Source organism: Macrotis lagotis, chromosome X, assembly GCF_037893015.1.
Source record: "Macrotis lagotis isolate mMagLag1 chromosome X, bilby.v1.9.chrom.fasta, whole genome shotgun sequence".
Classification (NCBI taxonomy): Eukaryota; Metazoa; Chordata; class Mammalia; order Peramelemorphia; family Peramelidae; genus Macrotis; species Macrotis lagotis.
Genome location: NC_133666.1, coordinates 6083426 through 6104634, shown reverse-complemented (window position 1 = coordinate 6104634; position 21209 = coordinate 6083426). Strand labels below are relative to the sequence as shown.

At 46.0% G+C, this 21209-nt stretch overlaps 1 protein-coding gene across 1 annotated transcript in view; it reads left to right on the top strand.

Annotated features, from left to right (window-relative positions):
• The window catches only part of VSIG4 (V-set and immunoglobulin domain containing 4), a 41391-nt gene extending 21384 nt beyond the window's left edge, over positions 1-20007 (top strand). The window contains exons 3-9 of the mRNA XM_074200273.1: positions 5942-6220; positions 7402-7470; positions 9991-10077; positions 11037-11090; positions 11689-11796; positions 18034-18055; positions 19310-20007. Coding sequence (XP_074056374.1) covers positions 5942-6220; positions 7402-7470; positions 9991-10077; positions 11037-11090; positions 11689-11796; positions 18034-18055; positions 19310-19529 — 839 coding nt within the window. The 3' untranslated portion in view covers positions 19530-20007. The remainder of the gene's footprint in view (positions 1-5941; positions 6221-7401; positions 7471-9990; positions 10078-11036; positions 11091-11688; positions 11797-18033; positions 18056-19309) is intronic.
• The last annotated feature ends 1202 nt before the right edge of the window (positions 20008-21209 follow it).

The window sequence follows — 21209 nt, the reverse complement described above, 5'->3', positions numbered from 1 at the left end:
CCTTACAACCTTGTGCTTAATTTCACACTGGTCATTGCATTTCCCTAGTCCTCAGTTTCCCCAAAATTCACAGTGAGGGGATTTCCTGTTCTCTAAAATCTCTGAAGCACTTCTCAGTTCTCTAAGAACCTGTTGTTCATCTAACACAGGTTACTTCAGGTCCTTAGGCCTCAGTCTCCTCTACAGTCATAGTGAGGGGGAGATGTCTTGAACTCTTAAAAACCTCCAAAGACCTTTTCAGCTTTATACCTAAGCAACTCTTGGTGAGTTTACACAGGTCTCTTCAGCTCATTGGGCCTTAGTTTCCCCTGAAATCAAAGCAATGGGATATGTCTTAAAGTCTAAGACCTCAACATTTCCACTTCTGTACCTAAGAGGCTGTGTATGATCCCACACAGGTTACTTCAGTTCCCTAAACTTCAGTTTCCCCTTAAGGAATAAGAAAACTTTTTAGTCTAAAAATTGATAAAGCTTTTCTCTCATCCAGACTTAAAAACTTGTGGGCGATGCCACAATGGTCCTTTCAAGTTAGAAGGGCTAGGAATCAAAAATGTCTGAAAGTCTTTTCAGGGCTATGCCTCACAGCCTGGTTGTGATTTCACACAGAACCATTCAGTGGCCTAGGGTCTCAGTTTCCCCTACAATTACGATTGGTTTTGGGGGATGTTTTTGTAAGCTAATTCCTCTGAAGGCCTTGTTCTCTCTAGGCTTAGGACACTGTTAGTGATCTAAAACCAGCCTTATTTTTTTCTATAATAATTCAAAGGATTTTTAGTCCCAAAATGATGAAGGCCTTTTCATCTAAATACCTAAAAATCTGCTACTGATCTCCTACAGGTCTCTAATGGTCAGTAGACCTCTGTTTCCCCTTTAGCTATCTAAAGGTTATGGAGGCAAAAGCCTCTAAAAGCCTTTTCTCCTATATATGTAAGATGCCATTATGGATATTGCACAACTTTCTTCAGTTTTCTAAGCTCCGATTTCTCCTTTAGTAATTATTAAGGGAGTACTATAAACATTCAGGCACCCTTCTCCCATCTGTACCTAAGAGACTGTGGTAGATCTAAAACAGGTCCCTCTGGTGTCTAAGACTCAATTGTTCCTACAATCAAGCAGAGTGTGGTGTGTCTTGGAATTAAGACCTCTTCAACCTTTGTGATTTCTAGTCTTACAACTTGTGCTTTTTTTCACACTGGTTGCTGCATTTCCCTGAAGTCACAGTGACAGAGTATCGTAGCTTGTTGACGATTACCCACAGATCCCTTCAGCTCCTTAGGTCTTGATTTCCCCTATGCATTGGACATGTCTTAAACGCTGAGACCGCCAAAGACTTGCTCACCTCTGTACCCAAGAGTATGGCAGTGATCCCACACAGCTGGCGTCACTTCTCTAGCTTTCCATTTCCCTTTAAATAATCAGAAGGCAGGTTTTCGTCCAAAACCTATGAAGGTTTTTGTCTCCTCTGTACCTTTTAACCTGTTGGCTATTTGGCAATGCTCCCTTCTGTTCCTTAGGCTTCAGTTTCCCTTGTAGTTATCTAAAAGTCATTGTAGAAAAAAATAAAATCTTTGCAGTCAAAAACTTCTGAAGGCCTTTTCTGATCTATTCATCTGATTCTATTGGGGATACTACAGCAGTTATATCAGCTACAATTTCTCCTTTAGAAATTATTTGGTCAGTTAGTGTAAAACCTCTGAAACCCTTGTCACCTCTATACCTAAAAGAATGTTGTCGATCGAAAACAGTCCCTTCTGTTGTCTATGACTTAGTTTCCCCTATAATCAAAATGGTGTGGGGTGGTATCTTGGAATCTAAGGTCTCTTAAAACCTTGTCAATTCTTGGCCTATAACCTTGTGCTTGATCTCACACTGGTTGCTACATTTCCCTAGCCCTCAGTTTCCCCAGAAGTCACAGTGAGGGGGTTTCTTGCTCTCTGAAACCTTTTAAGACCTTCTCAACTATATGCATAATACATTGTTGATGATCTTATGCAAATCCCTTAAGCTCCTTGAGCCTTAGTTTTCCCTATATACAAGAGGTGTCTTAAACTCTAAGACCTCTGATGGCCTTTCAACCTCTGTACCTAAAACTTAGTCATTGATCCCATAGAAGTTACTTTAGTGTCCAACAGTTCAGTTTCTCCTTAAGTAATCAGAAGGCTTTTTGCTCTAAAACCTCTTAAGACCTTGTCTTACCTAGACTTAATAACTTTGGGGTGATGTTATAATGGTCTCTTCAGGTCCTTAGGCTTCAGTTTCCCCTGTATTAACTAAAAGAGCTAATCAAAAAAGTCTGAGAGCCTTTTCAGGCCTATACCTAACAGTCTTATCATCTCACACAGGACAATTCAGTGGCCTAGGCCTCAATTTACTCTATACTTATATTGGGGCAGGGAGGGGCTGTTTTTAGAATCTAAGTCACTGAGGGCCTTGTCCTCTCTAGGTTTAGGGCCCTATGTGTCATCTTAAACAGGTCTGTTTTCCCTGCAGTAATTCAAAGGGCTAGTCCCAAAATTCTGAGAGCCTTTTCATCTAAATACTTAAGAGTCTGCTTCTGATCTTACACAGGTCTCCAAAGGTCAGTAGGCCTCAGTGTTCTCTTTAGTTTATCTAAAGGCTCTGTAGTCAAAAACCTCTGAAGGTTGGTTCAGTTATTAAGATGATCCTATGGCAGTTATCACAAGTGTCTTCAATTCTCTATTCCTGTTTTTCCTTTAGTAATTCAGAGGGCTAATAGTCCCAAACCTCTGAAAGCCTATGTCACCTCTTGATCTAAAAGAGGTCCGTTCAGTTCTCTAAGTCTCAGTTTCCCCTACGATCACATGGGGGAGGTGTTTTAGAATCAAGACCCCTTAAAGCCTTTTAGAAAACTGAAGCAAGCTGTGCAGTAGGTGAGGAAAGACCTCTTCAAGTCATTTCCAGGCCACTAACCTTGTACTTGGTTTCACCCTAGTTGTTGCCCTTCTCTAGTCCTCAGTTTCCCCTGAAGTGATCATGTTAACCATTAATAACATTCAAGACCTTGTCAGCTAAGAACTTGTGGCTGGCCTCACACAGGTCCTTTCAGGTCCTTAGACCTGTGTCCTCTGCAGTCTCAGTAGGGGCGTCTTGGCTTCTATAAATTTTGAAGACCTTTTCAACTCTCTACTTCAAAAACTGTTGGTGAGCTTATCAAAATTCCTTCAGCAACTCGGGCCTTCCTTTCTGGAATAGTCTTCTTTTCAATTGTAAAACTTCTGAAGGTCTTTTTGCCTCTCTAACTAAAAGTCTGTGAGTATTCCCACACAGGTCACATCAGTTCCCTAGGGCTTCAGTTTCCCCTTAAATAATCAGAAGGATTTTTTGACCAAACCCTCTGAAGGCCTTGTCTTCTCCATACCTATTAACTTGGTGGTGATGTCACCATGGCCCCTTTACTTTCTTAGACCTCAGTTTCCCTTGTTGTATTTAGAAGGGCTAGGAATCAAAAACCTGTGAAGGCCTTTTTAGGTCAATATTTAAGAGCCTGGTGGTGATCTGAAGGCTTGGAGTCTTCTAGTTATCAGCGCTTTGGTTCCTGTGTGTGACCTCAAATTGGCTTCAGTTTTACCTGTTGTAATTTGAAGGGTTTATCAGTGCAAAACTCTAGTTATCTGAAAGCTATGTAGTCAAAAATCTCTGAAAGTCTTTTCTCTTCTATACTTAAGACCCTATTGGGGTTGCCCCACAGGCTTCTTCAATTCTCTAAGCCTCAGTTTCTCTTTTAAAAATTGTACGGGGGGGGCGCCTGGGGGGCGGCTGGGGGGTGTGGTGGATAAAGCACTGGCCTTGGAATCAGGAGTACCTGGGTTCAAATCTGGTCTCAGACATTTAATAATTACCTAGCTGTGTGGCCTTGGGCAAGCCACTTAACCCCATTTGCCTTGCAAAAAAAAAAAAAATCCTAAAAAAGATTGTTACGGTAAGTCATCCAAAAACCATGAAATCTTTGTTTGCCTCTATACCTAAGATGCTGTGGTTGATCTCCAACAGGTGTAGGTTGTCTAAGACTTAGTTTCCCTTGCAATCACAGTAGTGGAGGGATATTTTTGAATCTAAGCCTCTTAAAGTCGTATCATTTCTAGATGCTTGATTTCTCACTAGTTATTTCATTTCCCTAGTCCCCAGTTTCCCCTGAAACCTCAGTGAGGGAGTATCTTGGCCTATAAAACCTGTGAAGGGCATGTCAGCTCTTTACCTAAGAACCTGTTGTTGATCTAAGACAGAACTCTTCAGGTCTCTGGGCCCCAATCTCCCCTGTAGTCTCAGTAGGGGTTTTTTTGGCCCCTAAAACCTCTGAAGACTTTTTCAGTTCTATCCCTAAGAAACTGTTGGTGACTTTACAAAGGTTCCTTCAGCTCCTTGGACCTTAGTTTCCCCTAAAAATCAAAGCCATTGAAAATGTCTTAAAAGCTAAGACCTCTGAAGGCTTTTTTACCTCTGTTCCTAAAAGCCTGTGCGTGATCCCACATAGCTAATAACACAGTTAAAAAGGCTTCTGTTTACCCCTTAGTAGTCAGAAGGCTGGTGGTTATCTCACACAGGACAATTGGGTGGTCTTGGCCTTAGTTTTTCCTACAATTACAATGGGATGGGAGTGTTTTTGGAATCTAAATTATCTGATTTGGGGGGTCTGGGGGTTGTTGGTCTCTTAACTCTCTGAAACTCTGAAAAGTTAAATACCTAAGAATCTTTTGCTGATCTCACACAATTCTCTAGTGCTCCCTGGGCCTCGGTTTCCTCTTTAGTTATCTGAAGGCTATGTAGTCTAAAACCTCTGAAAGTATTTCCAGCTCCATATCTAAAAACTTGTTGCTGATTTCATGGAGGTCCCTTCAGTTCTGTAAGCCTCAGGTTCTCTTGCAATAATTAGAAACCCTAGAAATTCAAAACCTTTGAAAGCCTTGTCACCTCTATACCTATGAGCCTGTGGATGATCTTAAACAAGTCCCTTCAGTTCTCTAAGTCTCAGTTTCCCCTTCGATCACAGTTTTGGAATTGAAGTCCCTTGAAGGCCTTGTCATCTCTAGGTTAACAACTCTATGCTTGATCTCACACTAGTTTCTTCAGTTCACTAGTCCTCATTTTCCCCTAATGTCACAATAAAGAGGTGTCTTGGCTTCTAAAATCTCTGAATCTTGTCAGCTGCATACAAAAGAATATTTTGTTCATCTCAGTCAGATCTCTTTTTAGGTCCATATGCTTCAATTTCCCCTGAAGTCACCGTGAGCATTTGTCTTGGCCTCTAAAATCTCTGAAGATAATTTCAGCTCTATCCCTAAGAACCTGTTGTGGATCCCTATGGTGTCTTCAGGTCCCTATGCCTCAGTTTCTCTTTAAGTAATAAGAAGACATTTTTGTCCAAAACCTCTGAAGGTCTTATTAGCTATATGGCAATGACCCTTATCTAACATATGTCCTATCAGCACCTTAAGCCTCAGTTTCCCCTATAGTAATTAGGAGTATAAGTCCTTCAGAGCCTATGAAGTCCTTTTAAGCTCTACCTAAGAGCCTGTGGGTGATCTCATTTCCCTAGGTCTCTCTCTGTTCTAAGTCCCCTCCCAGACCTGACATTCTCTAAGCTCCCTCCTAGGTCTGACTTTCTGTGTTCTAAGGTCCATACCAGCTCTGATATTCTCTATTGTATGTTCCTTCTCATCTCTCTTCTTTGTTACTTCAAGGTTCCCTGTGACTGACTTTGCCCTTTCCCTATTCCTCCATCCCTTCCCAGCATTTCTCCCTTTATTCTGCCGGCTGACAATGTCTCCTTTTCTTTGCTTTTTTTTTTCAGCCCCTTCCAGCCCCCAGGCCGAATCCATTTATGCCCACTCTCAGTCACTTTCCTGATATGTTTCCCTGTGGCTTGCTCCCAGGCCCTTTATCCTGCCTTGTTGCTAACTCTTTTTCTCTCTCCCACCTGTAGTTCCCGCTTCCAAGCCCCTGGTGACCACTGGCTCTGGCTATGGGTTCAAGGTCCCCCACGGTATGAGAATCAGTCTTTTGTGCCAGGCCCAAGGTTCTCCACCTCTGACCTACAAGTGGTACAAGGGGGCTCCCGATGGATCTCCTACACTGATGACTTCCCTTGGTACCCTTCTCTTTAAGCCTGCCCAACTGTCTGATTCTGGGACATACTTCTGCATTGCCAAGGCTCGTATTGGTGCTGAGCAGATGAGTGACCTTGTACACTTTGTGGTCACAGGTGAGCTGCTACCTTCATTGCCTGGTTTCCCTGCATATGACTCAGGGAGGTCCCTGGGGGAGAGTTTCCTGGACCCTGGGGAAACTTGGATTCTCTCTTTGATCTATCTTTGCTTGCACCCAGATTTTGACAAGTCACCTCCCCCCCAAAGCCCAAGGTCAGACTTATTTATCAGGAAACTGAGGCTGCAAATTCCTTCCCAGAAGCCTTAAGCATTATGGATATTAATGGAAGTGATGCTAATGATCAATATGTCAGTTAACCAACAAGCATTTCATAACTGTTGGGCACTGGGGACCCAAAGAAAGCCAAAAAGATCCAAACTTTGCCTGCCCTGAGCAGCTTCCATGTGAATGATCACAAACAGGCTAGTGGCAAAAGCTATTTTGGGAGGTGGGGGCAGAGGTTAGTGGGGGCAGAGGTCAGTGAGATGGAAATACAAGTGTGGTTGGTTTAGCTAATTAAAGACAGTATACATGGTGGAAAGTGACCTTTGAATCTTGCCTCTGACACACATCTTTTGTGGGGAGTCACTGTACTTCTCTGGGCCTCTGTTTTCCTCCTCTGTAAAATGAGAATGGTGATGCTAGAAGCCCCTACCACTCAAGGGTGCTTTGAAGATTGGATGGAAAGCTCTCTTCAGTCCTAAAGAGACTTTGATCATGATTTCTATGCTTGAAGGAAGGTAGCCAGAACCTCCTACTCATGCTAGAATCTGCTGGAACCATCTGAAACCCATTTAAGTCTGGAAACTGTTAAGATCAGAGACACTTAAGAATCATTTAGTCTCACCTGCTCGTTTTCCAGGTGAGGACTCTGAGGCTCAGAGAAGGGAAGTCACCCAACTGGCAAGTGACAGAGCTAGGAGTCAAACTAATGTCTTCTAACTCTGAAGTCAGTATTCTTGACCCTGGTATCTAGTGATCACAGAGATTGGAATCAGCTGAATCTGAACCTCCTAGCTGGTTGGGGTTGGAGGAGAGCATTCGGAGGTTACCGGACTTGCCTGAGCTGAAGCCAAGGTCTGCAGCCACCCTGGGTCTGCATCAGCCAAAATATTACCAGTCTAGGTCATACCCTTGACCCATAGCAGTTGGCTTGCAGTGGGGAAGGGGGAAGTAGAGGAAGAGATAGGGCAAAGAACATGACAATAACTGAGTTACTATCACATCCCCTTGCAGACTCTTCCAAGAGGCCTAAACCAGAGATTCTGCCTGAGGAATTGACGACCAGCACACCTCTCCGTGAAGGTGAATACTATTGGAGACTGAGGTGAAGTTGCCAGAGCCTCTACTGAACAATGGTGGAAGTGTAGGGGGGAGGCACTTGGAAACTGGCTTTTCCCTCTTGAGAGCCCAAATGGGACTAGAGAGGGCATTACAGATGGCAATACCAGGGTAAGGGGGCAGGAAGCTTTGTTCTGCCAGTTATCAACATGTAAATCTGGGCCTCAGTTCTCACACTTGCAAAACTGGTCTGCCAAATCATCTCTGGACTATGTAATGTAAAAGAATTTTGTGATGAAATTGTTTTGTGAATTGTAAAAAGACTGCAGAGATGGGAGTTATTATTAGGATAAGGATCTCTCCCATTATTTGTCCATATCAGCAGCAACACTGCCATTAGATGCAGTCCCTTTCCTGAGGGAAGTCATGACAGGTACTCTAGGCCACACCTCATCTGAGAAAGGCCTCCTTGGAGAGGTAAGGGAGCAAAGGGAATCTCCTTCAAAGAGTTGAGGACAGGAAGCACATTTCATTCATTCAGCCAAGCATTCATTGAATATGATCAGGGGATTCTGGGATCAAAAGAGGGACCCGAGGCTTATGGAGAAGTTGTAAGTGTCAGAGCCAGAATGCCAACTCAGACCTCCTCTGTCAAATGAGAGGAGGACTGGAAAGATAACCTCTGAGAGTTCTTCCAGCACAGTATTTGATCGTCCTTAACAACCCATCTGACTGACTAGAGAAGCTCCCCAGAGGAGAAACCATATGACTTGGGTCTTAGAGAGAGAATGGGGAAGGTTTGGAGAGGCAGAGGTAGGGGATGGAAGAGTGAAGGCATTACAGGCGAGATGAGACCCAGAAGTGGGAACATGCAGTTTGTTTTGGAGAGATGGGAGTTTGGCTAGAACATGAGGAAGTCATTTAAAAGAAATAATGACTTTGGAGCCAGTGACAGTTTGATCATCAGACAAAATTCCAAATTCTTTCCGTGATGGTTGGAAATCTTTCCATAGAGTAGATTTGGATTGAGACTGCTGAAGGAGCCCTTGGAGGGAGGGAGGTGGTAGTCCGGGGCTTAGGGCATGTCTTGGTACCTACTCTCCCACATAGTCTCCTGTCCTGATCCTAGCTCTTTGACCTTGGCCAAGAGCCCAAAAGACATGACCTCTAACCTCTGGCGGCTTCATCTGCAAAGGGAGAACAAGAGAATCTGTGATGCCCACGTGGTTCCCATGATGAAATATGTTGTATGACTACTTGCTCTTATTGCTTTGGTTTTAAAGAAATTCAAGAGACTCCTTCCCCTTCACCCCTCAGATATTTTAGTATTTTCCATTTTCCCTCTTTAGAATTTTTTTCCCCAAATCCTTCAAGCCGATTTCTGTCATGGGGAACGACCCAAAGGATGATGATTCAAAGTCCTCAATCCTGAATTCAAGTCCCAGTTGGGGACCTAACTAGACTTGTGACTGTGGCTAAGTCATTGAACCTCTTTGGACCTGAGCTTTCTCATTTGTAAAACTTGCAGTATTTATCCAACTTTGAAAATATCTTTAGCCTTCACTCCTGTTAGATGAGCCAGGCCTTTGAAGGTCTGTTATAGAGAGGTTAGCTAATATTAATTCCAACAGATGAGGAAACTGAGGTCTAAAGAAAGGAGGGAGCGGAGTGAGCTTCCAAAGGTAGGACTCTTAAAGCCAGGGATCTTGCCACTATCTTCCGGTGGCCAAAGCCAACCAAGGAGTCATGCTGCCTGGGGGGAGACGACGCAAGGCCAGAGAACTTGAGTTCAGATCTTAGTTCCACAACACTCTGTAGGTAGAGTTATGGGATCTTGAGCAAGACGTTTCTTTCCCTTCCTCCGGGCCTTAGTTTTCTCTTCTGTGAAATGAGAGGCTAATTTCTAGAGGTCCCTCTGACTTTGATATCCTTGATTCTAGAGAGATAGTTTCCAAATCCTTAGATGTCTTGATGGTTCTTTGACCCCTTTCTAAGTTTTCTGCACCTCAACTGAACACAGTGATGATCTCATAGAGAGAAGGCTGAAACAAATGGGGGGACTAGTCAATTAAGTCATAGTTCTCCACGTGAGTATGTCTGACACATAGCTAAATTTCCTGGTTCTGTGAGATGTGATCTCCATTCTGGCCGTGCATGACCATGTATGGTCATGTTGTGGTCCATATTGATCCTTAGAGTCTTTTCTGCTCTGGTATCACATGGAGTCAGCCATCAACATGTGTGTCCCCTGATCTCCTTTCCCTATTTCCTTAGTAATATACCAATCAACCACAGTGACTCCACCTAGAGACAGACATCTACAACAGGTGACCTCTATTGGACTAGGTGAGGGTGAGAACAGGGCTTTGCCCTGCTCCTTGGACTTCAGGAGTGCCTCTGAGCTTGGAATCTCCAAGCACCTTGCCTTTGCTCCCAGAGGCCCAAGGGGCCTTGAGCAGAGTGAACAGTGATATCCTCACACTTGTATACTGGGGTCAGCTCCCCACTGAGAGCTACTTTAATCTTGGTTTTCTGTTGCCATAGCAACACATCATGTGGCCACAGTGTTGTCACCTGGAGAACAGACAGCTAAGGAGGCTGGCCATGCTGAGGGGAGCAGCAAAGGCCCAGGTAAGATCAGCATCTGGGGATCCGCCTTTGGCCCTTAGCAATGATCTTTAAGCACCTTGCAGATATACAATGGATCTCCCTCTCCTTCCCCTAGAAGCTTTGGGGAATTTGGGGTCCCTGGGCTGCATGGAAATGTCAGTCTTCCCTTCTGGCCCCAGGGTGTGTTGGACCAGCCGTCTGGCTGAGGGTATCCCTGGCCTTGCATCTTCTCTTGGGCAACATGGCCCTTTGGCTAGCCTTGGTCACCAGGAGATAGTGGCAAGAGACCTGGCTTTCAAGTCCTAGCTTTGGAAACTTGCTCTGTCCCCTCCTCTCTTTAGGCCTCATTTTCCCCATCTGTCTGACTTAATGACAGTTAACCTCTCCAAAATACTGACAGGTACTGTCCTAAGCTAGGTGGCAGAGTGAATAGAGCACCAGGACCTGAGTTCAAATCTAGCCTCAGACACTTGCCACTTACTGGCTTTGTGACCTTGGGCAAGTCTCTTCACCCTGACTGCCTGGCATCCAGGGCCATCTCCGGTTGTCCTGATTCCTATCTGGCCACTGGACCCTGATGGCTCCAGAGAAGAAAGCGAGGCTGGTGATTTAGCCCAGCATGTTTCTTCGAGGACGAACATCAAAAACATCACTGCGCACTATCCAATTCTTATTTTATTTGCTCTTCACAACACCCCTGGGAAGTAGGTGCTTTTATCTTCCTTTTAGAGATGAAAAACCTGAAGCAGAGGTTATGTGACTTGCCCAAGTTCACATAGTCTAAAAGGCTGAATTTGAACTTGGGGCTTCCTGAGGACAAGTCTAGTATAACCCTTCCCTATTACAGGAGTCCAGAGAGGGAAGAGACTTGTCCAAGGCCACACAGTGTCAGGATTTGAATCTGAGTCCATTGACTCTGCCTGTTGGTCTCCACAGTCTTGCAAAGTACAGACCGTCCTCATGCTCCTCCTCCTTTACAGGTCCAACTTCAGGAGTTGCATTGAGGGACCCGGGAAACGTCAGCAAAAGAACAGGTAGGATGTGGGCAGGGAGGGGGAGGGGCTAAAGAAGAGAGGTGTTCTGCAAAAGAAGGTGGCTAGCTGTGCCATGTGCCCTTGGGGACAGGGAGGGGCTGTGCCTGACTTCATTAGCCAGTCCATCAAGGGGTACCTACCTTTCCAAGGCTGGAGGTGGGGCTCCTAGGGCAGCCTCTGAGTCACACATTGAACCTGGTTGTATCCAGACTGATCCTTGGGGCCTGGGCCCAGGCTCTTCGTGCCTTGGTACCTGATGACTGGCAAAGGAAGAGCCCCAGGCTCTGAACTTGGCCTTTGGTTGCTGGCAGACAAGTGACTGGAGCAGTGGCTCAGAAAGCAGGTCACCTCCCACCCTTCCTTCCCTCTCCTCTCCCTCTTTCCCTAACTGGAAGATGTTCAGGGAGTCCTAATGAAGCCAGAAGAGTGGCTTCTCTTCTTGAGTCGGGCCGTAGAGGAAATATGGCAAAGGGAGAAGCAAAAGGTTCAGCCCCCTCCACCCCCCACCCCACTTGGGAGCTAGGGTTGAGGAGGAGGACTCTGGTGTGGGGAAGGGTGAACTAGTGGCTCAAAGCCATCTGGGAATATCTCCTTTCAGGTGGACAGGGCCTGCCCCTCTATGCCATCATCCTCATTGCCTTACTCTGCATTGTGCTGGTCTTGGCCACCATCTTTGGATTCTGCCAGAAGAAAAAATCACAAGTTGGTGAGTGAAGCAGGGCTGTATGTCTGTGTGTTGTGGGTTTGAGTTATGTGTATTGTGCATTCTCTGTTGTGTGGTATGTTGTGTTGTCTGTGTTTGTATTATGTGTTGTGTGTGATTGTGGCGTATGTGGTGTTTTGTGTATGTTGTTTTGTTCTGTTGTGTGGTGTGTGGTATGGTGTTTGTGTTCTGTGTGTTGTATTGTTTGTGTGTGTGTTGTGTTTGGTCTGTGTTGTATGTGTTGTGTTGTGTGATACATGTTTGTGTTGTGTGCTGTATGTTTTGTGTTGTGCTAGTGTTGTCTTGTGTATTGTTTGTGTTGTATGGTGCATTGTATACTGTGTGTTTGTGTTGTTATATGTTTTGTGTTGTGTTGCATATTTATGTTGTGCTGTGTATTGTCTGTTTGTGTTGTGTGCTTGTGTCATATTCTGTGTGTGCTGTCTTGTGTGTTGTCTGTGTGTTGCATGTTTGTGTTGTGTGCTGTGCTATGTATTGTGTGTTTGTGTTGTGTGCTGTGTTATGTTTTTGTTGTGCTATGTGTTGTGCGTTTCTGTTGTGTGTTGTGTATTTGTGCTGTGTTTTGTGTGTTGCTTGCAGACAAGTGACTGGACCAGTGGCTCGGAGAACAGGTCACCCCCCCACCCTTTCTTCCCTCTCCTCTCCCTCTTTGCCTAACTGGAAGATATTCAGGGAGTTCTAATTAAGCATATTTGTGGGTTGTGTATTTGTACTGCATTTTGTATGTTATATGTTGTTTCTGTTGTGTGTTGTTTGTGTGGTGTTGTGCTGAGTGTTATGTGTATTTGTGTGTTGTATTGTGCATTATGTGTTGTTTGTGTGGTGTGGTGCTGAGTGTTATGTGTATTTGTGTGTTGTATTGTGCATTATGTGTTGTTTGTGTGGTGTGGTGCTGAGTGTTATGTGTATTTGTGTCTGTTGTATTGTGCATTATGTGTTGTTTGTGTGGTGTGGTGCTGAGTGTTATGTGTATTTGTGTCTGTTGTATTGTGCATTATGTGTTGTTTGTGTGGTGTGGTGCTGAGTGTTATGTGTATTTGTGTCTGTTGTATTGTGCATTATGTGTTGTTTGTGTGGTGTGGTGCTGAGTGTTATGTGTATTTGTGTCTGTTGTATTGTTTGTGTTGTGTGTTGTCTGTATTGTGTATTTTTTCTGCATATGCTCGGTGTTTTGTGTGTTTTCTTGTGTTTGTTGTATGTTTTGTGTTGTGTTTGTGTTCTCTTGTGCTCTGTATTTGTGTTGTCTTATGCATTGTTTGTGTTGTGTTGCTTATTTGTGTTTTGTACTTGTGTTGTATGTTTTGTGCATTGTGTTGTCTTGTGTGTTACATGTCTGTGTTGCATGTTTGTGGGGTGTGTTGTCTGTGTGGTGTGTTTTATGTTTGTGGTGTGTGTTGTCTTGTGTTGTTATGTGTGTGGTGTGTGTTTGTATTGTGTGTGGATTATGTTGTGCTGCATGTTTGTGTGGTGTTGTGTTGTCATGTGTTGTTTATGTGGTGTGTGGTTTTTGTGGTGTTGTGTGTTTGCTGTTATGTTGTGTTGTATGTGTTTGTATTTGTTGTATTTTACATTGTGTTTTTGTTGTGTTGTGTCTTGTTGTGTGTTGTTTGTATTGTGTTTATGTGTTGTATGTTGTTTGTGTCGCATTGTTTTTGGTGCGTGTTGTGTTTGTGGTGTGGTGTGTGTTATGTTTGTGTTGTGTTGTATTGCATGTTTGTGTTGTGTGCTGTATGTATTGTGTATTTGTGCTTTGTGTTGTGTTTGTTTTATGTTGTGTGCTATGTGTGTTGTGTATTTGTGCTGTGTTGTGTGTGTTATGTTTGTTTTGTGTGCTGTGTGTATTGTGTATTTGTGCTGTGTTGTGTGTGTTATGTTTGTTTTGTGTGCTGTGTGTATTGTGTATTTGTGCTGTGTTGTGTGTGTTATGTTTGTTTTGTGTGCTGTGTGTATTGTGTATTTGTGCTGTGTTGTGTGTGTTGTTTGTTTTGTGTGCTGTGTGTATTGTGTATTTGTGCTGTGTTGTGTGTGTTATGTTTGTTTTGTGTGCTGTGTGTATTGTGTATTTGTGATGTGTTGTGTGTGTTGTGTTTGTTTTGTGTGCTGTGTGTATTGTGTATTTGTGCTGTGTTGTGTGTGTTGTGTTTGTTTTGTGTGCTGTGTGTATTGTGTATTTGTGCTGTGTTGTGTGTGTTGTGTTTGTTTTGTGTGCTGTGTGTATTGTGTATTTGTGCTGTGTTGTGTGTGTTGTGTTTGTTTTGTGTGCTGTGTGTATTGTGTATTTGTGCTGTGTTGTGTGTGTTGTGTTTGTTTTGTGTGCTGTGTGTATTGTGTATTCGTGCTGTGTTGTGTGTGTTGTGTTTGTTTTGTGTTGTGCGCTGTGTGTATTGTGTATTCGTGCTGTGTGTTGTGTTTGTTTTGTGTTGTGCGCTGTGTGTATTGTGTATTCGTGCTGTGTGTTGTGTTTGTTTTGTGTTGTGCGCTGTGTGTATTGTGTATTCGTGCTGTGTGGTGTGTGTTGTGTTTGTTTTGTGTTGTGCGCTGTGTGTATTGTGTATTCGTGCTGTGTGGTGTGTGTTGTGCGCTGTGTGTATTGTGTATTCGTGCTGTGTGTTGTGTTTGTTTTGTGTTGTGCGCTGTGTGTATTGTGTATTCGTGCTGTGTGTTGTGTTTGTTTTGTGTTGTGCGCTGTGTGTATTGTGTATTCGTGCTGTGTGTTGTGTTTGTTTTGTGTTGTGCGCTGTGTGTATTGTGTATTCGTGCTGTGTGTTGTGTGTGTTTGTTTTATGGTGTGTGCTGTGTGCTTGTGTTGCATGTTTTGTGTAAAGCCATGACACACGGCAGGGGGAGGGAAGGCTTGGAAGCATTTCTCGGCAGTGTGAGGCCATGATTGGGCACAACCGGGTGCAAACCGGGCCCCAGGCACCTACTGCCTCTGGGGTCCTGGCCAAGCTATTCAGCCTTTCTGGCCTCGGTTGTCTGCTCTGTAAGATGGACTTGGCGGTTGTGAGGGGCCCTTCCAGGTCCCAGGGCGTGTGTGACCCCATGTGCATGAGGAAGCCAGTCGGGGCACAGCTCAGGGTACGGAGTGGAGAAACGGAACCGTGAGGAAGGGTCCGGGCTGCGCAGTGTGACCTTCAGCCTGTCGGCCATGCAGCTGGGGTAGGGGAGAGCGCCTGGGCTGTGGGTCGGTGTCTCTGGACCTTTCGGGGCGGGGGGAGGGGGCATAGCCCTCCTTGGAGGGCCCAGCACAGCCACCCACTCTTTGCTCTGGCTCCAGCTGACCTGGACAGGACCAGAGGGACGGGCAGCCGGGCACGCAGGAGCAGCATGGTCAGCCTGCGCAGACAGGGGCGTAGCGCACCACCTCCGTGTTCTCGCCCTTTCAGTGGCTTCCCCATTACCTTCAGCATAAAGAAGGCCAGGCTCAGCAGGCCCAGCAGAGCATGCTGCGGCCTCTGCCGTGCCAGACTCCTGACAAGGGGGACTCTAGCGCCTCAGGAAAATCACTTGAAAGTGCTGTGACTGCGCCACTAGAGGTCGAAATAGCCTTTGGCAAGATGCAGTGCCCACTTACGTGCAAAGGCCCAGCCACAGCTACGGCGGATGTGCCAGGGAAAGAGGAGCACATGCACCTCTCTGTGTGCTGCTCCTGGAACTGTTCCTCACTGGAGACCTGCACACTTCAGCATGACCCTGGCAGGGAGGTAGCATGAGGATATTCTTATACCCATTTTACAGTTCAGGAAACTGTGGCACATCTATAACAGGATCCAAAGCTATATTTGAGCCAAAGGCTAGAAGGAATCACAATGGGAAAACAGTAGAAGTGTTTTCAGTAAGCCCAAGAACAAAACAAGGAGGCCTCCCTTCTCCCCACCCCTATTTCAGAGACCACCTTGCCTGTAAAAGACAACTCCTTTTACAGAGAGGTAAACTGAGGCCAAGAGAGGTTTCCCAAAGCCATATAGGGAGTAAGTGATGGAGAGTGTTTGAACCCAGATTCTCTCCCTCCAAAGCCAGGGTGCTTTCCACAGGACCGCCACCAATAAAGAGGACAAACTGCTCCCAAATGTGTTCACCCCTCTGCCCTTTCTGGCACGCTGGGCTTTTAGCCACAAAGGGTGCCCATTTCTCTCTGCTTCCCTTTCTCCCTCTGGTTGCATACCCTCACCATGCTCTTGCCCCAACCCCCCCCCCCAGTGTATTTTCCCTCCTCTGACTTTTCCCCAAGAGAGCTGCTTTCCGTCATGCCATTCCCCTACTTAAACGCCACCACACTCCGCAAAGAAAGTATCGACATTTGCCAAATTTATTCTTTCTCACGGTCCGATATCCTGCCATGGGAGGCACTAAGGTGCACTGAGTGTTTCGGCTGGCAGCACCAGGGCAGAACCAGGAGCTTTTCGAATACACAGTTCCCCCTCACTAAGAAAGAGCAACTGTTTCTGCTGAGCTCTTTGCTAGGCCCGATGCATTTCAAGCTTGGTACTTACGTGGAGGGCATATGAGTAACCCGCAAGTTCGATTGTAAATACTGGACTTACAACTTTGTGGGTGCTGCAAAAGCAAAATCTATGCCCACCACACTCATGGATACATTTTCTCTCATCTCCAACAACAAACCATTTCAAACTCTGTGGCCCATCTAGAGATCCTCAGGACTCCCTTGCCTGGGCCCTTGGAGAACCTCGGATAAAGGCCAGACTCAGGTTCCAGACACTCCAGGCCCTCCAGGCAGGACACTTTCCTGCCTTTCCCCATCTCTCTCTCTCTCCCTCCACCCCTTCCTATGCCCTCTGCTAAGCTCGGCTCACTGTCTCTGCTGATGTTGTCGAAGCCTTCTACAAATCTCTTTTCTGGTGCATCTGTATCTCATGTCTTGTTGAGCATCAGTGCCCCAGGGAAATGTGCCTGTCTTGTTCTCCTTCACCCCTTCTCGAAAGCAGAAAAGACACCTTATTTCTAGATTTGCCTTATGTTTCCTAGAGTTAAAAGAAATGTGTTGATTCCTTAAAGGATACTGAATAACCGCTTCTCGGTGAAGATGCAGTTTACTTGGCCTCAGAGGTGAGACTAGGAGCAATGGGGCAGATAAAGGCATGACAGAATGTGCCAGGATACACTCCAGACTCATTAGAGGTTGTCCAAGTGGGGAAGGACATGCCTACGGACGAAGTGAGGTCCCCATCCCTAGAGGTATTCAAATGGAGACAACCTGCTGTGAAGGCAAGTCCTGGCACTCGCTGGCCTCTGAGGCCCCTTCCAACTCAAATTCTGGGACTTGGTCATAGAATTTTAGACCCAGACAACTTGGTCCAATTACCTCGTTTTCTGGAAGTTAAGTGATTGACCCCAGATCACACTGTGTCCTTGCCCGAAGACATACGCAGAGGTAGGAATGGAGCAAAGGGCACCATGACTGGGCCTTTCCTGGAGGTGGATGCCATTGGACCAGGGCTTAAGCTTACACAACTGCCTTTGGCTCTTTGGTCCCCAATCAAGGGTTCCCACCCGGCAGCTTTTGATCAGTCTCACTGGTTCCTGCTTTAATGGGAACCACCCAGGGGCTGTGGACTCCTGGACCAGGAAAGGTCTGCCCTGGGGGACCACCCTGAGAGGGTGGGGCAGCACTCCCCAGCCAGAGACTAGAGTTCAACTGAGCACACTGAACCTGTCTACACTAAGGCCTGCTATAAGAAGAGCAATAATGACAACAGTCTATAGCAGTCCTATTCCACTGCCCTCTAAAAAACACCTGTTAATGAGCTAAGTCGCATAACAGCCCCGTGGAGCAAGCAGTGGCACTATGGTGATCCCTATTTTAGAGATGAGGAGACTGAGGCTTAGGTGAAAAGTGACTTGTCAAGGTCACTTTGCTAAGACAACCTGATAGAATGGGAAGCGTAGTGAGTGTAGCGGCAGCCATTCTGCCACTTACTCCCTGCCCCTTTTCATTCTCAAAACCTCTTTCCTTATCTGTAAAATGGAAATGCCCTTTATAAAACTTTAAGGATGATCTATATTCTGGAAGGGCAGGGAAGCACATAGGCTCAGATGTGTCCCTTCTTCCCAAGGGCCTCGTAAGCCTCCCCACCCCCACAGGAGGCCCTTCCCCCTAGCCCGCAGCACTGGGGCCATTGGAGCCAGGGACCCAGATCTGCCTCTGGATGCTACTGTTCATTAGGAGCTGCCATCTTGACCCTTTGTCTTCTTTTGCAGAACACACCTATGAAGTGGCCAGGTAAGATTGCATCCTTCCTTCCCTTCCCCTCCTTGATCTCCTTGGGATTGACTGGCAGACCTTAGGGCAAAGGAGGCCTCAGTTGCGTTTAGAGGTTTAGCATTCACAGTCTTTAGCACTGGAGGGGCCTCAAGAGACCAGATGATCCTATGCCTTCATTTTGTTGAGCCAGACTATACCCTGGAAGTGGCTGAGCTGGTAACTGAACCCAGCTCGCCCAACTCCCCTTATTCCTTTGTCAGCTCCATTCATTCACTGAGCCGCGATGGTTTCTTAAGTACTTGCAACATGATGGGGCATGAGATACAGAGATGAAAACACAATAGGACCTGCCATCGAAATCCTTCTATGTTACGGAAGGAGCAAGCCAAGTTTGTGCAAAACAGGAGAAGAATCGTCTCCCTCTGTCAGTGGGAGTCCTCACCTTCTCTGTACCTTCTAGTCTTTGCTGCCTAGAGCAATGAGAGAGGAAGGGACTTAGCCAGGGTCTCACACAGCCAGGATGCGTCAGAGAGACAGGACTGGAATCGAGGACCAGGAGGCAGCTGTGGTGTCATAAATGAGGTTGTCTTCAGGACCAGGAAGACTGTACAAAAAATGAGGATCTGAGTGTCAGAATTGTAGAGCCAGAGCCAAAAGGGACCTCAGAAACCTCTTTAGCCAGCTAGAAACCTATTTAATCCTTTAATCCTGTTTTATTGATCTTCCCCAGTTAAATCAGAACAGATTTCTCTAGCAGCTTGAGATAGAGTAGAAAGACCACTGATTCTGCTGTCTGAGAACTTGGGTTCACATAAGCTCCTCCGACTTAACCTGCTCAACTCAGCCAAGTCCCGTCCTCCCTGCAGCCTCCAGTTTCTCCCCTGTGAAGTGGGGAGGTTGGGCTGGTTGGCTTCTGAGAGCCCTGCTCACTCTAGACCTAGGCTCCTAAGACCTGGTGAACAACGTTGGGAGTAGATCTTCTCCATTTCATGGATAGGAAAGGGGGCAGCTAGGCGGCACAGTGGATAGAGCACCACCCTGGAGTCAGGAGTCCCTGAGTTCAAATCTGGCCTTAGACACTTCATAATGACCTACCTGTGCGGCCTTGGACAAGTCACTTAACCCCGCTGCCTTGCAAAAACCTAAAAAAATGAAATAAAATAAGAGATAGGAAAGGCCTCAGGGCAGGGGGATCCTGGGTCCTTTTCTCATTCCTCCCCGTCTCTCCCTAAACCCCATTGCCTTCTCCATCTTGGGTGTTGTTGGCTACAGGATGAGTACAGGAGATGCTCCCAGGGTTGCCATCTACTCTGCGGGTACAGAAGAGGCGGCAGCTGAGGCCAGGGCCCTTGAAAATGAGTATCGTGCCGACCCTACCAGGATCCCGGATTACCAGATCATCACCCAGAACAACAGTGACTACGCCCAGCTGCTGTGTGAGAGCAATTCAGATGAATTAGAGATACAAAGGAATGGAAAACCCAGTTGTTGAGGACAGTGGGACTGGGTGGGGAGCCAGAGGGCCCTCCAGATCTGGCTTGGCCTGCCTTCCCTTCCTCCCTCTTCCATACTCCTGCTGCAATCCATCCAATTTCTTTCCCTTCCATCCAATCCCATCCCTCCGAGACACAGACCCCTTGGTCCGTGGCCAATGGGACATGGTATTCCTGGGAAAATTGACTTTACCATGGAAAATTGCTGCTGTAAGTGCCAGCTTTGCTTCCAGTCTTAGACCTCTCTGCTTCCCTACCCTGACAATGCAAAGAAACACCAGCCAGGGGTCAGGTCTAGCTACATATAGGGTGTCTGGGTGTATTTCTTTGGGTCTAGAGGAGGGACCGTTGAATTCAGATGACGAGGACTCTGGGTAGAGATGGGCTCTGCTGCCTTGCTCTGAATCCACTGACCAGCCCATTGTTGATGCTCAATAAAAGTTTGCTAATAAGAGAATGATGGAAGTCCACTAAGTCAGTGCCACGGATCTCTCACAGTGTGATATACTGCTTCCCTTCCTCCCATATGTGATCTCAGGGATCTTCCTCCATGCCTGCTTGCCCTGGGCAATTCACGTCCATATTTTCCCATGAATCCACCTTCATCTGACTCTTTGGGCTGTGCCTGAACATTCCTTTGCCCCTTTATCATGATCACCTTGCCTCCCTTCCCATAATTCCATATTTCTTGGAAGCTCTCTTCCATGGGACTTTTTGCTTTTAAGGAATCATTGGCCTTCCTTGAATGCCAGACATTAAAGGATCATAATAATCTAAAGTTTGATAGGATCACCTAAGCCAAAGCCAAATCCCCTCAGTTTACAGATGGGGAAACTGAGGCCCAAGGAGAAAGGACTTACCCAAAGACACACATAGGATCCTGCCTCAAAAGCCTTATAGGATGACCTTCAGAGGCCATCTAGTCAAACCATTTCATTTTGCAGAGAGGAAAACAGAGGTCCAGAGATGTAAAGAGAGAGGAGGAAACTGAGGAGCAGAAAGAGGAAATGACTTCCCAGGATCACAGAGCTAATATACATCTGAAGTTAAATTTGAATTCAGAGCTTCCTGACTCCAAGGCCTATGATCTCTCCACTGTCCACTCTGCAAGCCTCCTAAATGAAGCCATTCTGATATCTTCTTCCCAGGCCCTTATCTCATTGCCAGATTTGTCTTAGTGAAGGGTGGCTAGGCAGTGCAGTGGATAGACCACTGGCTTTGGAGTCAGGAAGATGGGAGTTCAAATCGAACCTCAGGCATTTGACACTAACTATCTCTGTGACCTTGGACAAATCACTTGAGCCTGACTAACATTCAGTCAGGCACATCTCCATTTCGGACCACTGGACCCAGATGGCTCTGGAGGAGGAAGTCAGGCTTAGCACAGTGTCCTCCTCACTCACGTTCAATTCATGTGCTTGTCATGGCATCACCTCCATGATGGCATGGTGGCATGGTCTTCCTCAAAAATAAAGGACAGGGGCAGCTATGTGGCCCAGTGGATAGAGCACTGGCCCTGGAGTCAGGAATACCTGCGTTCAAATCCAACCTCAGACACCTAATAAATGCCTAGCTGTGTGATCTTGGGCAAGTCACTTAACCCCATTGCCTTAAATAAAATTTTTTAAAAGAGAATTGAAATAAAAATCAAGGACAAATATTACTTAGTGTCTTAGCAA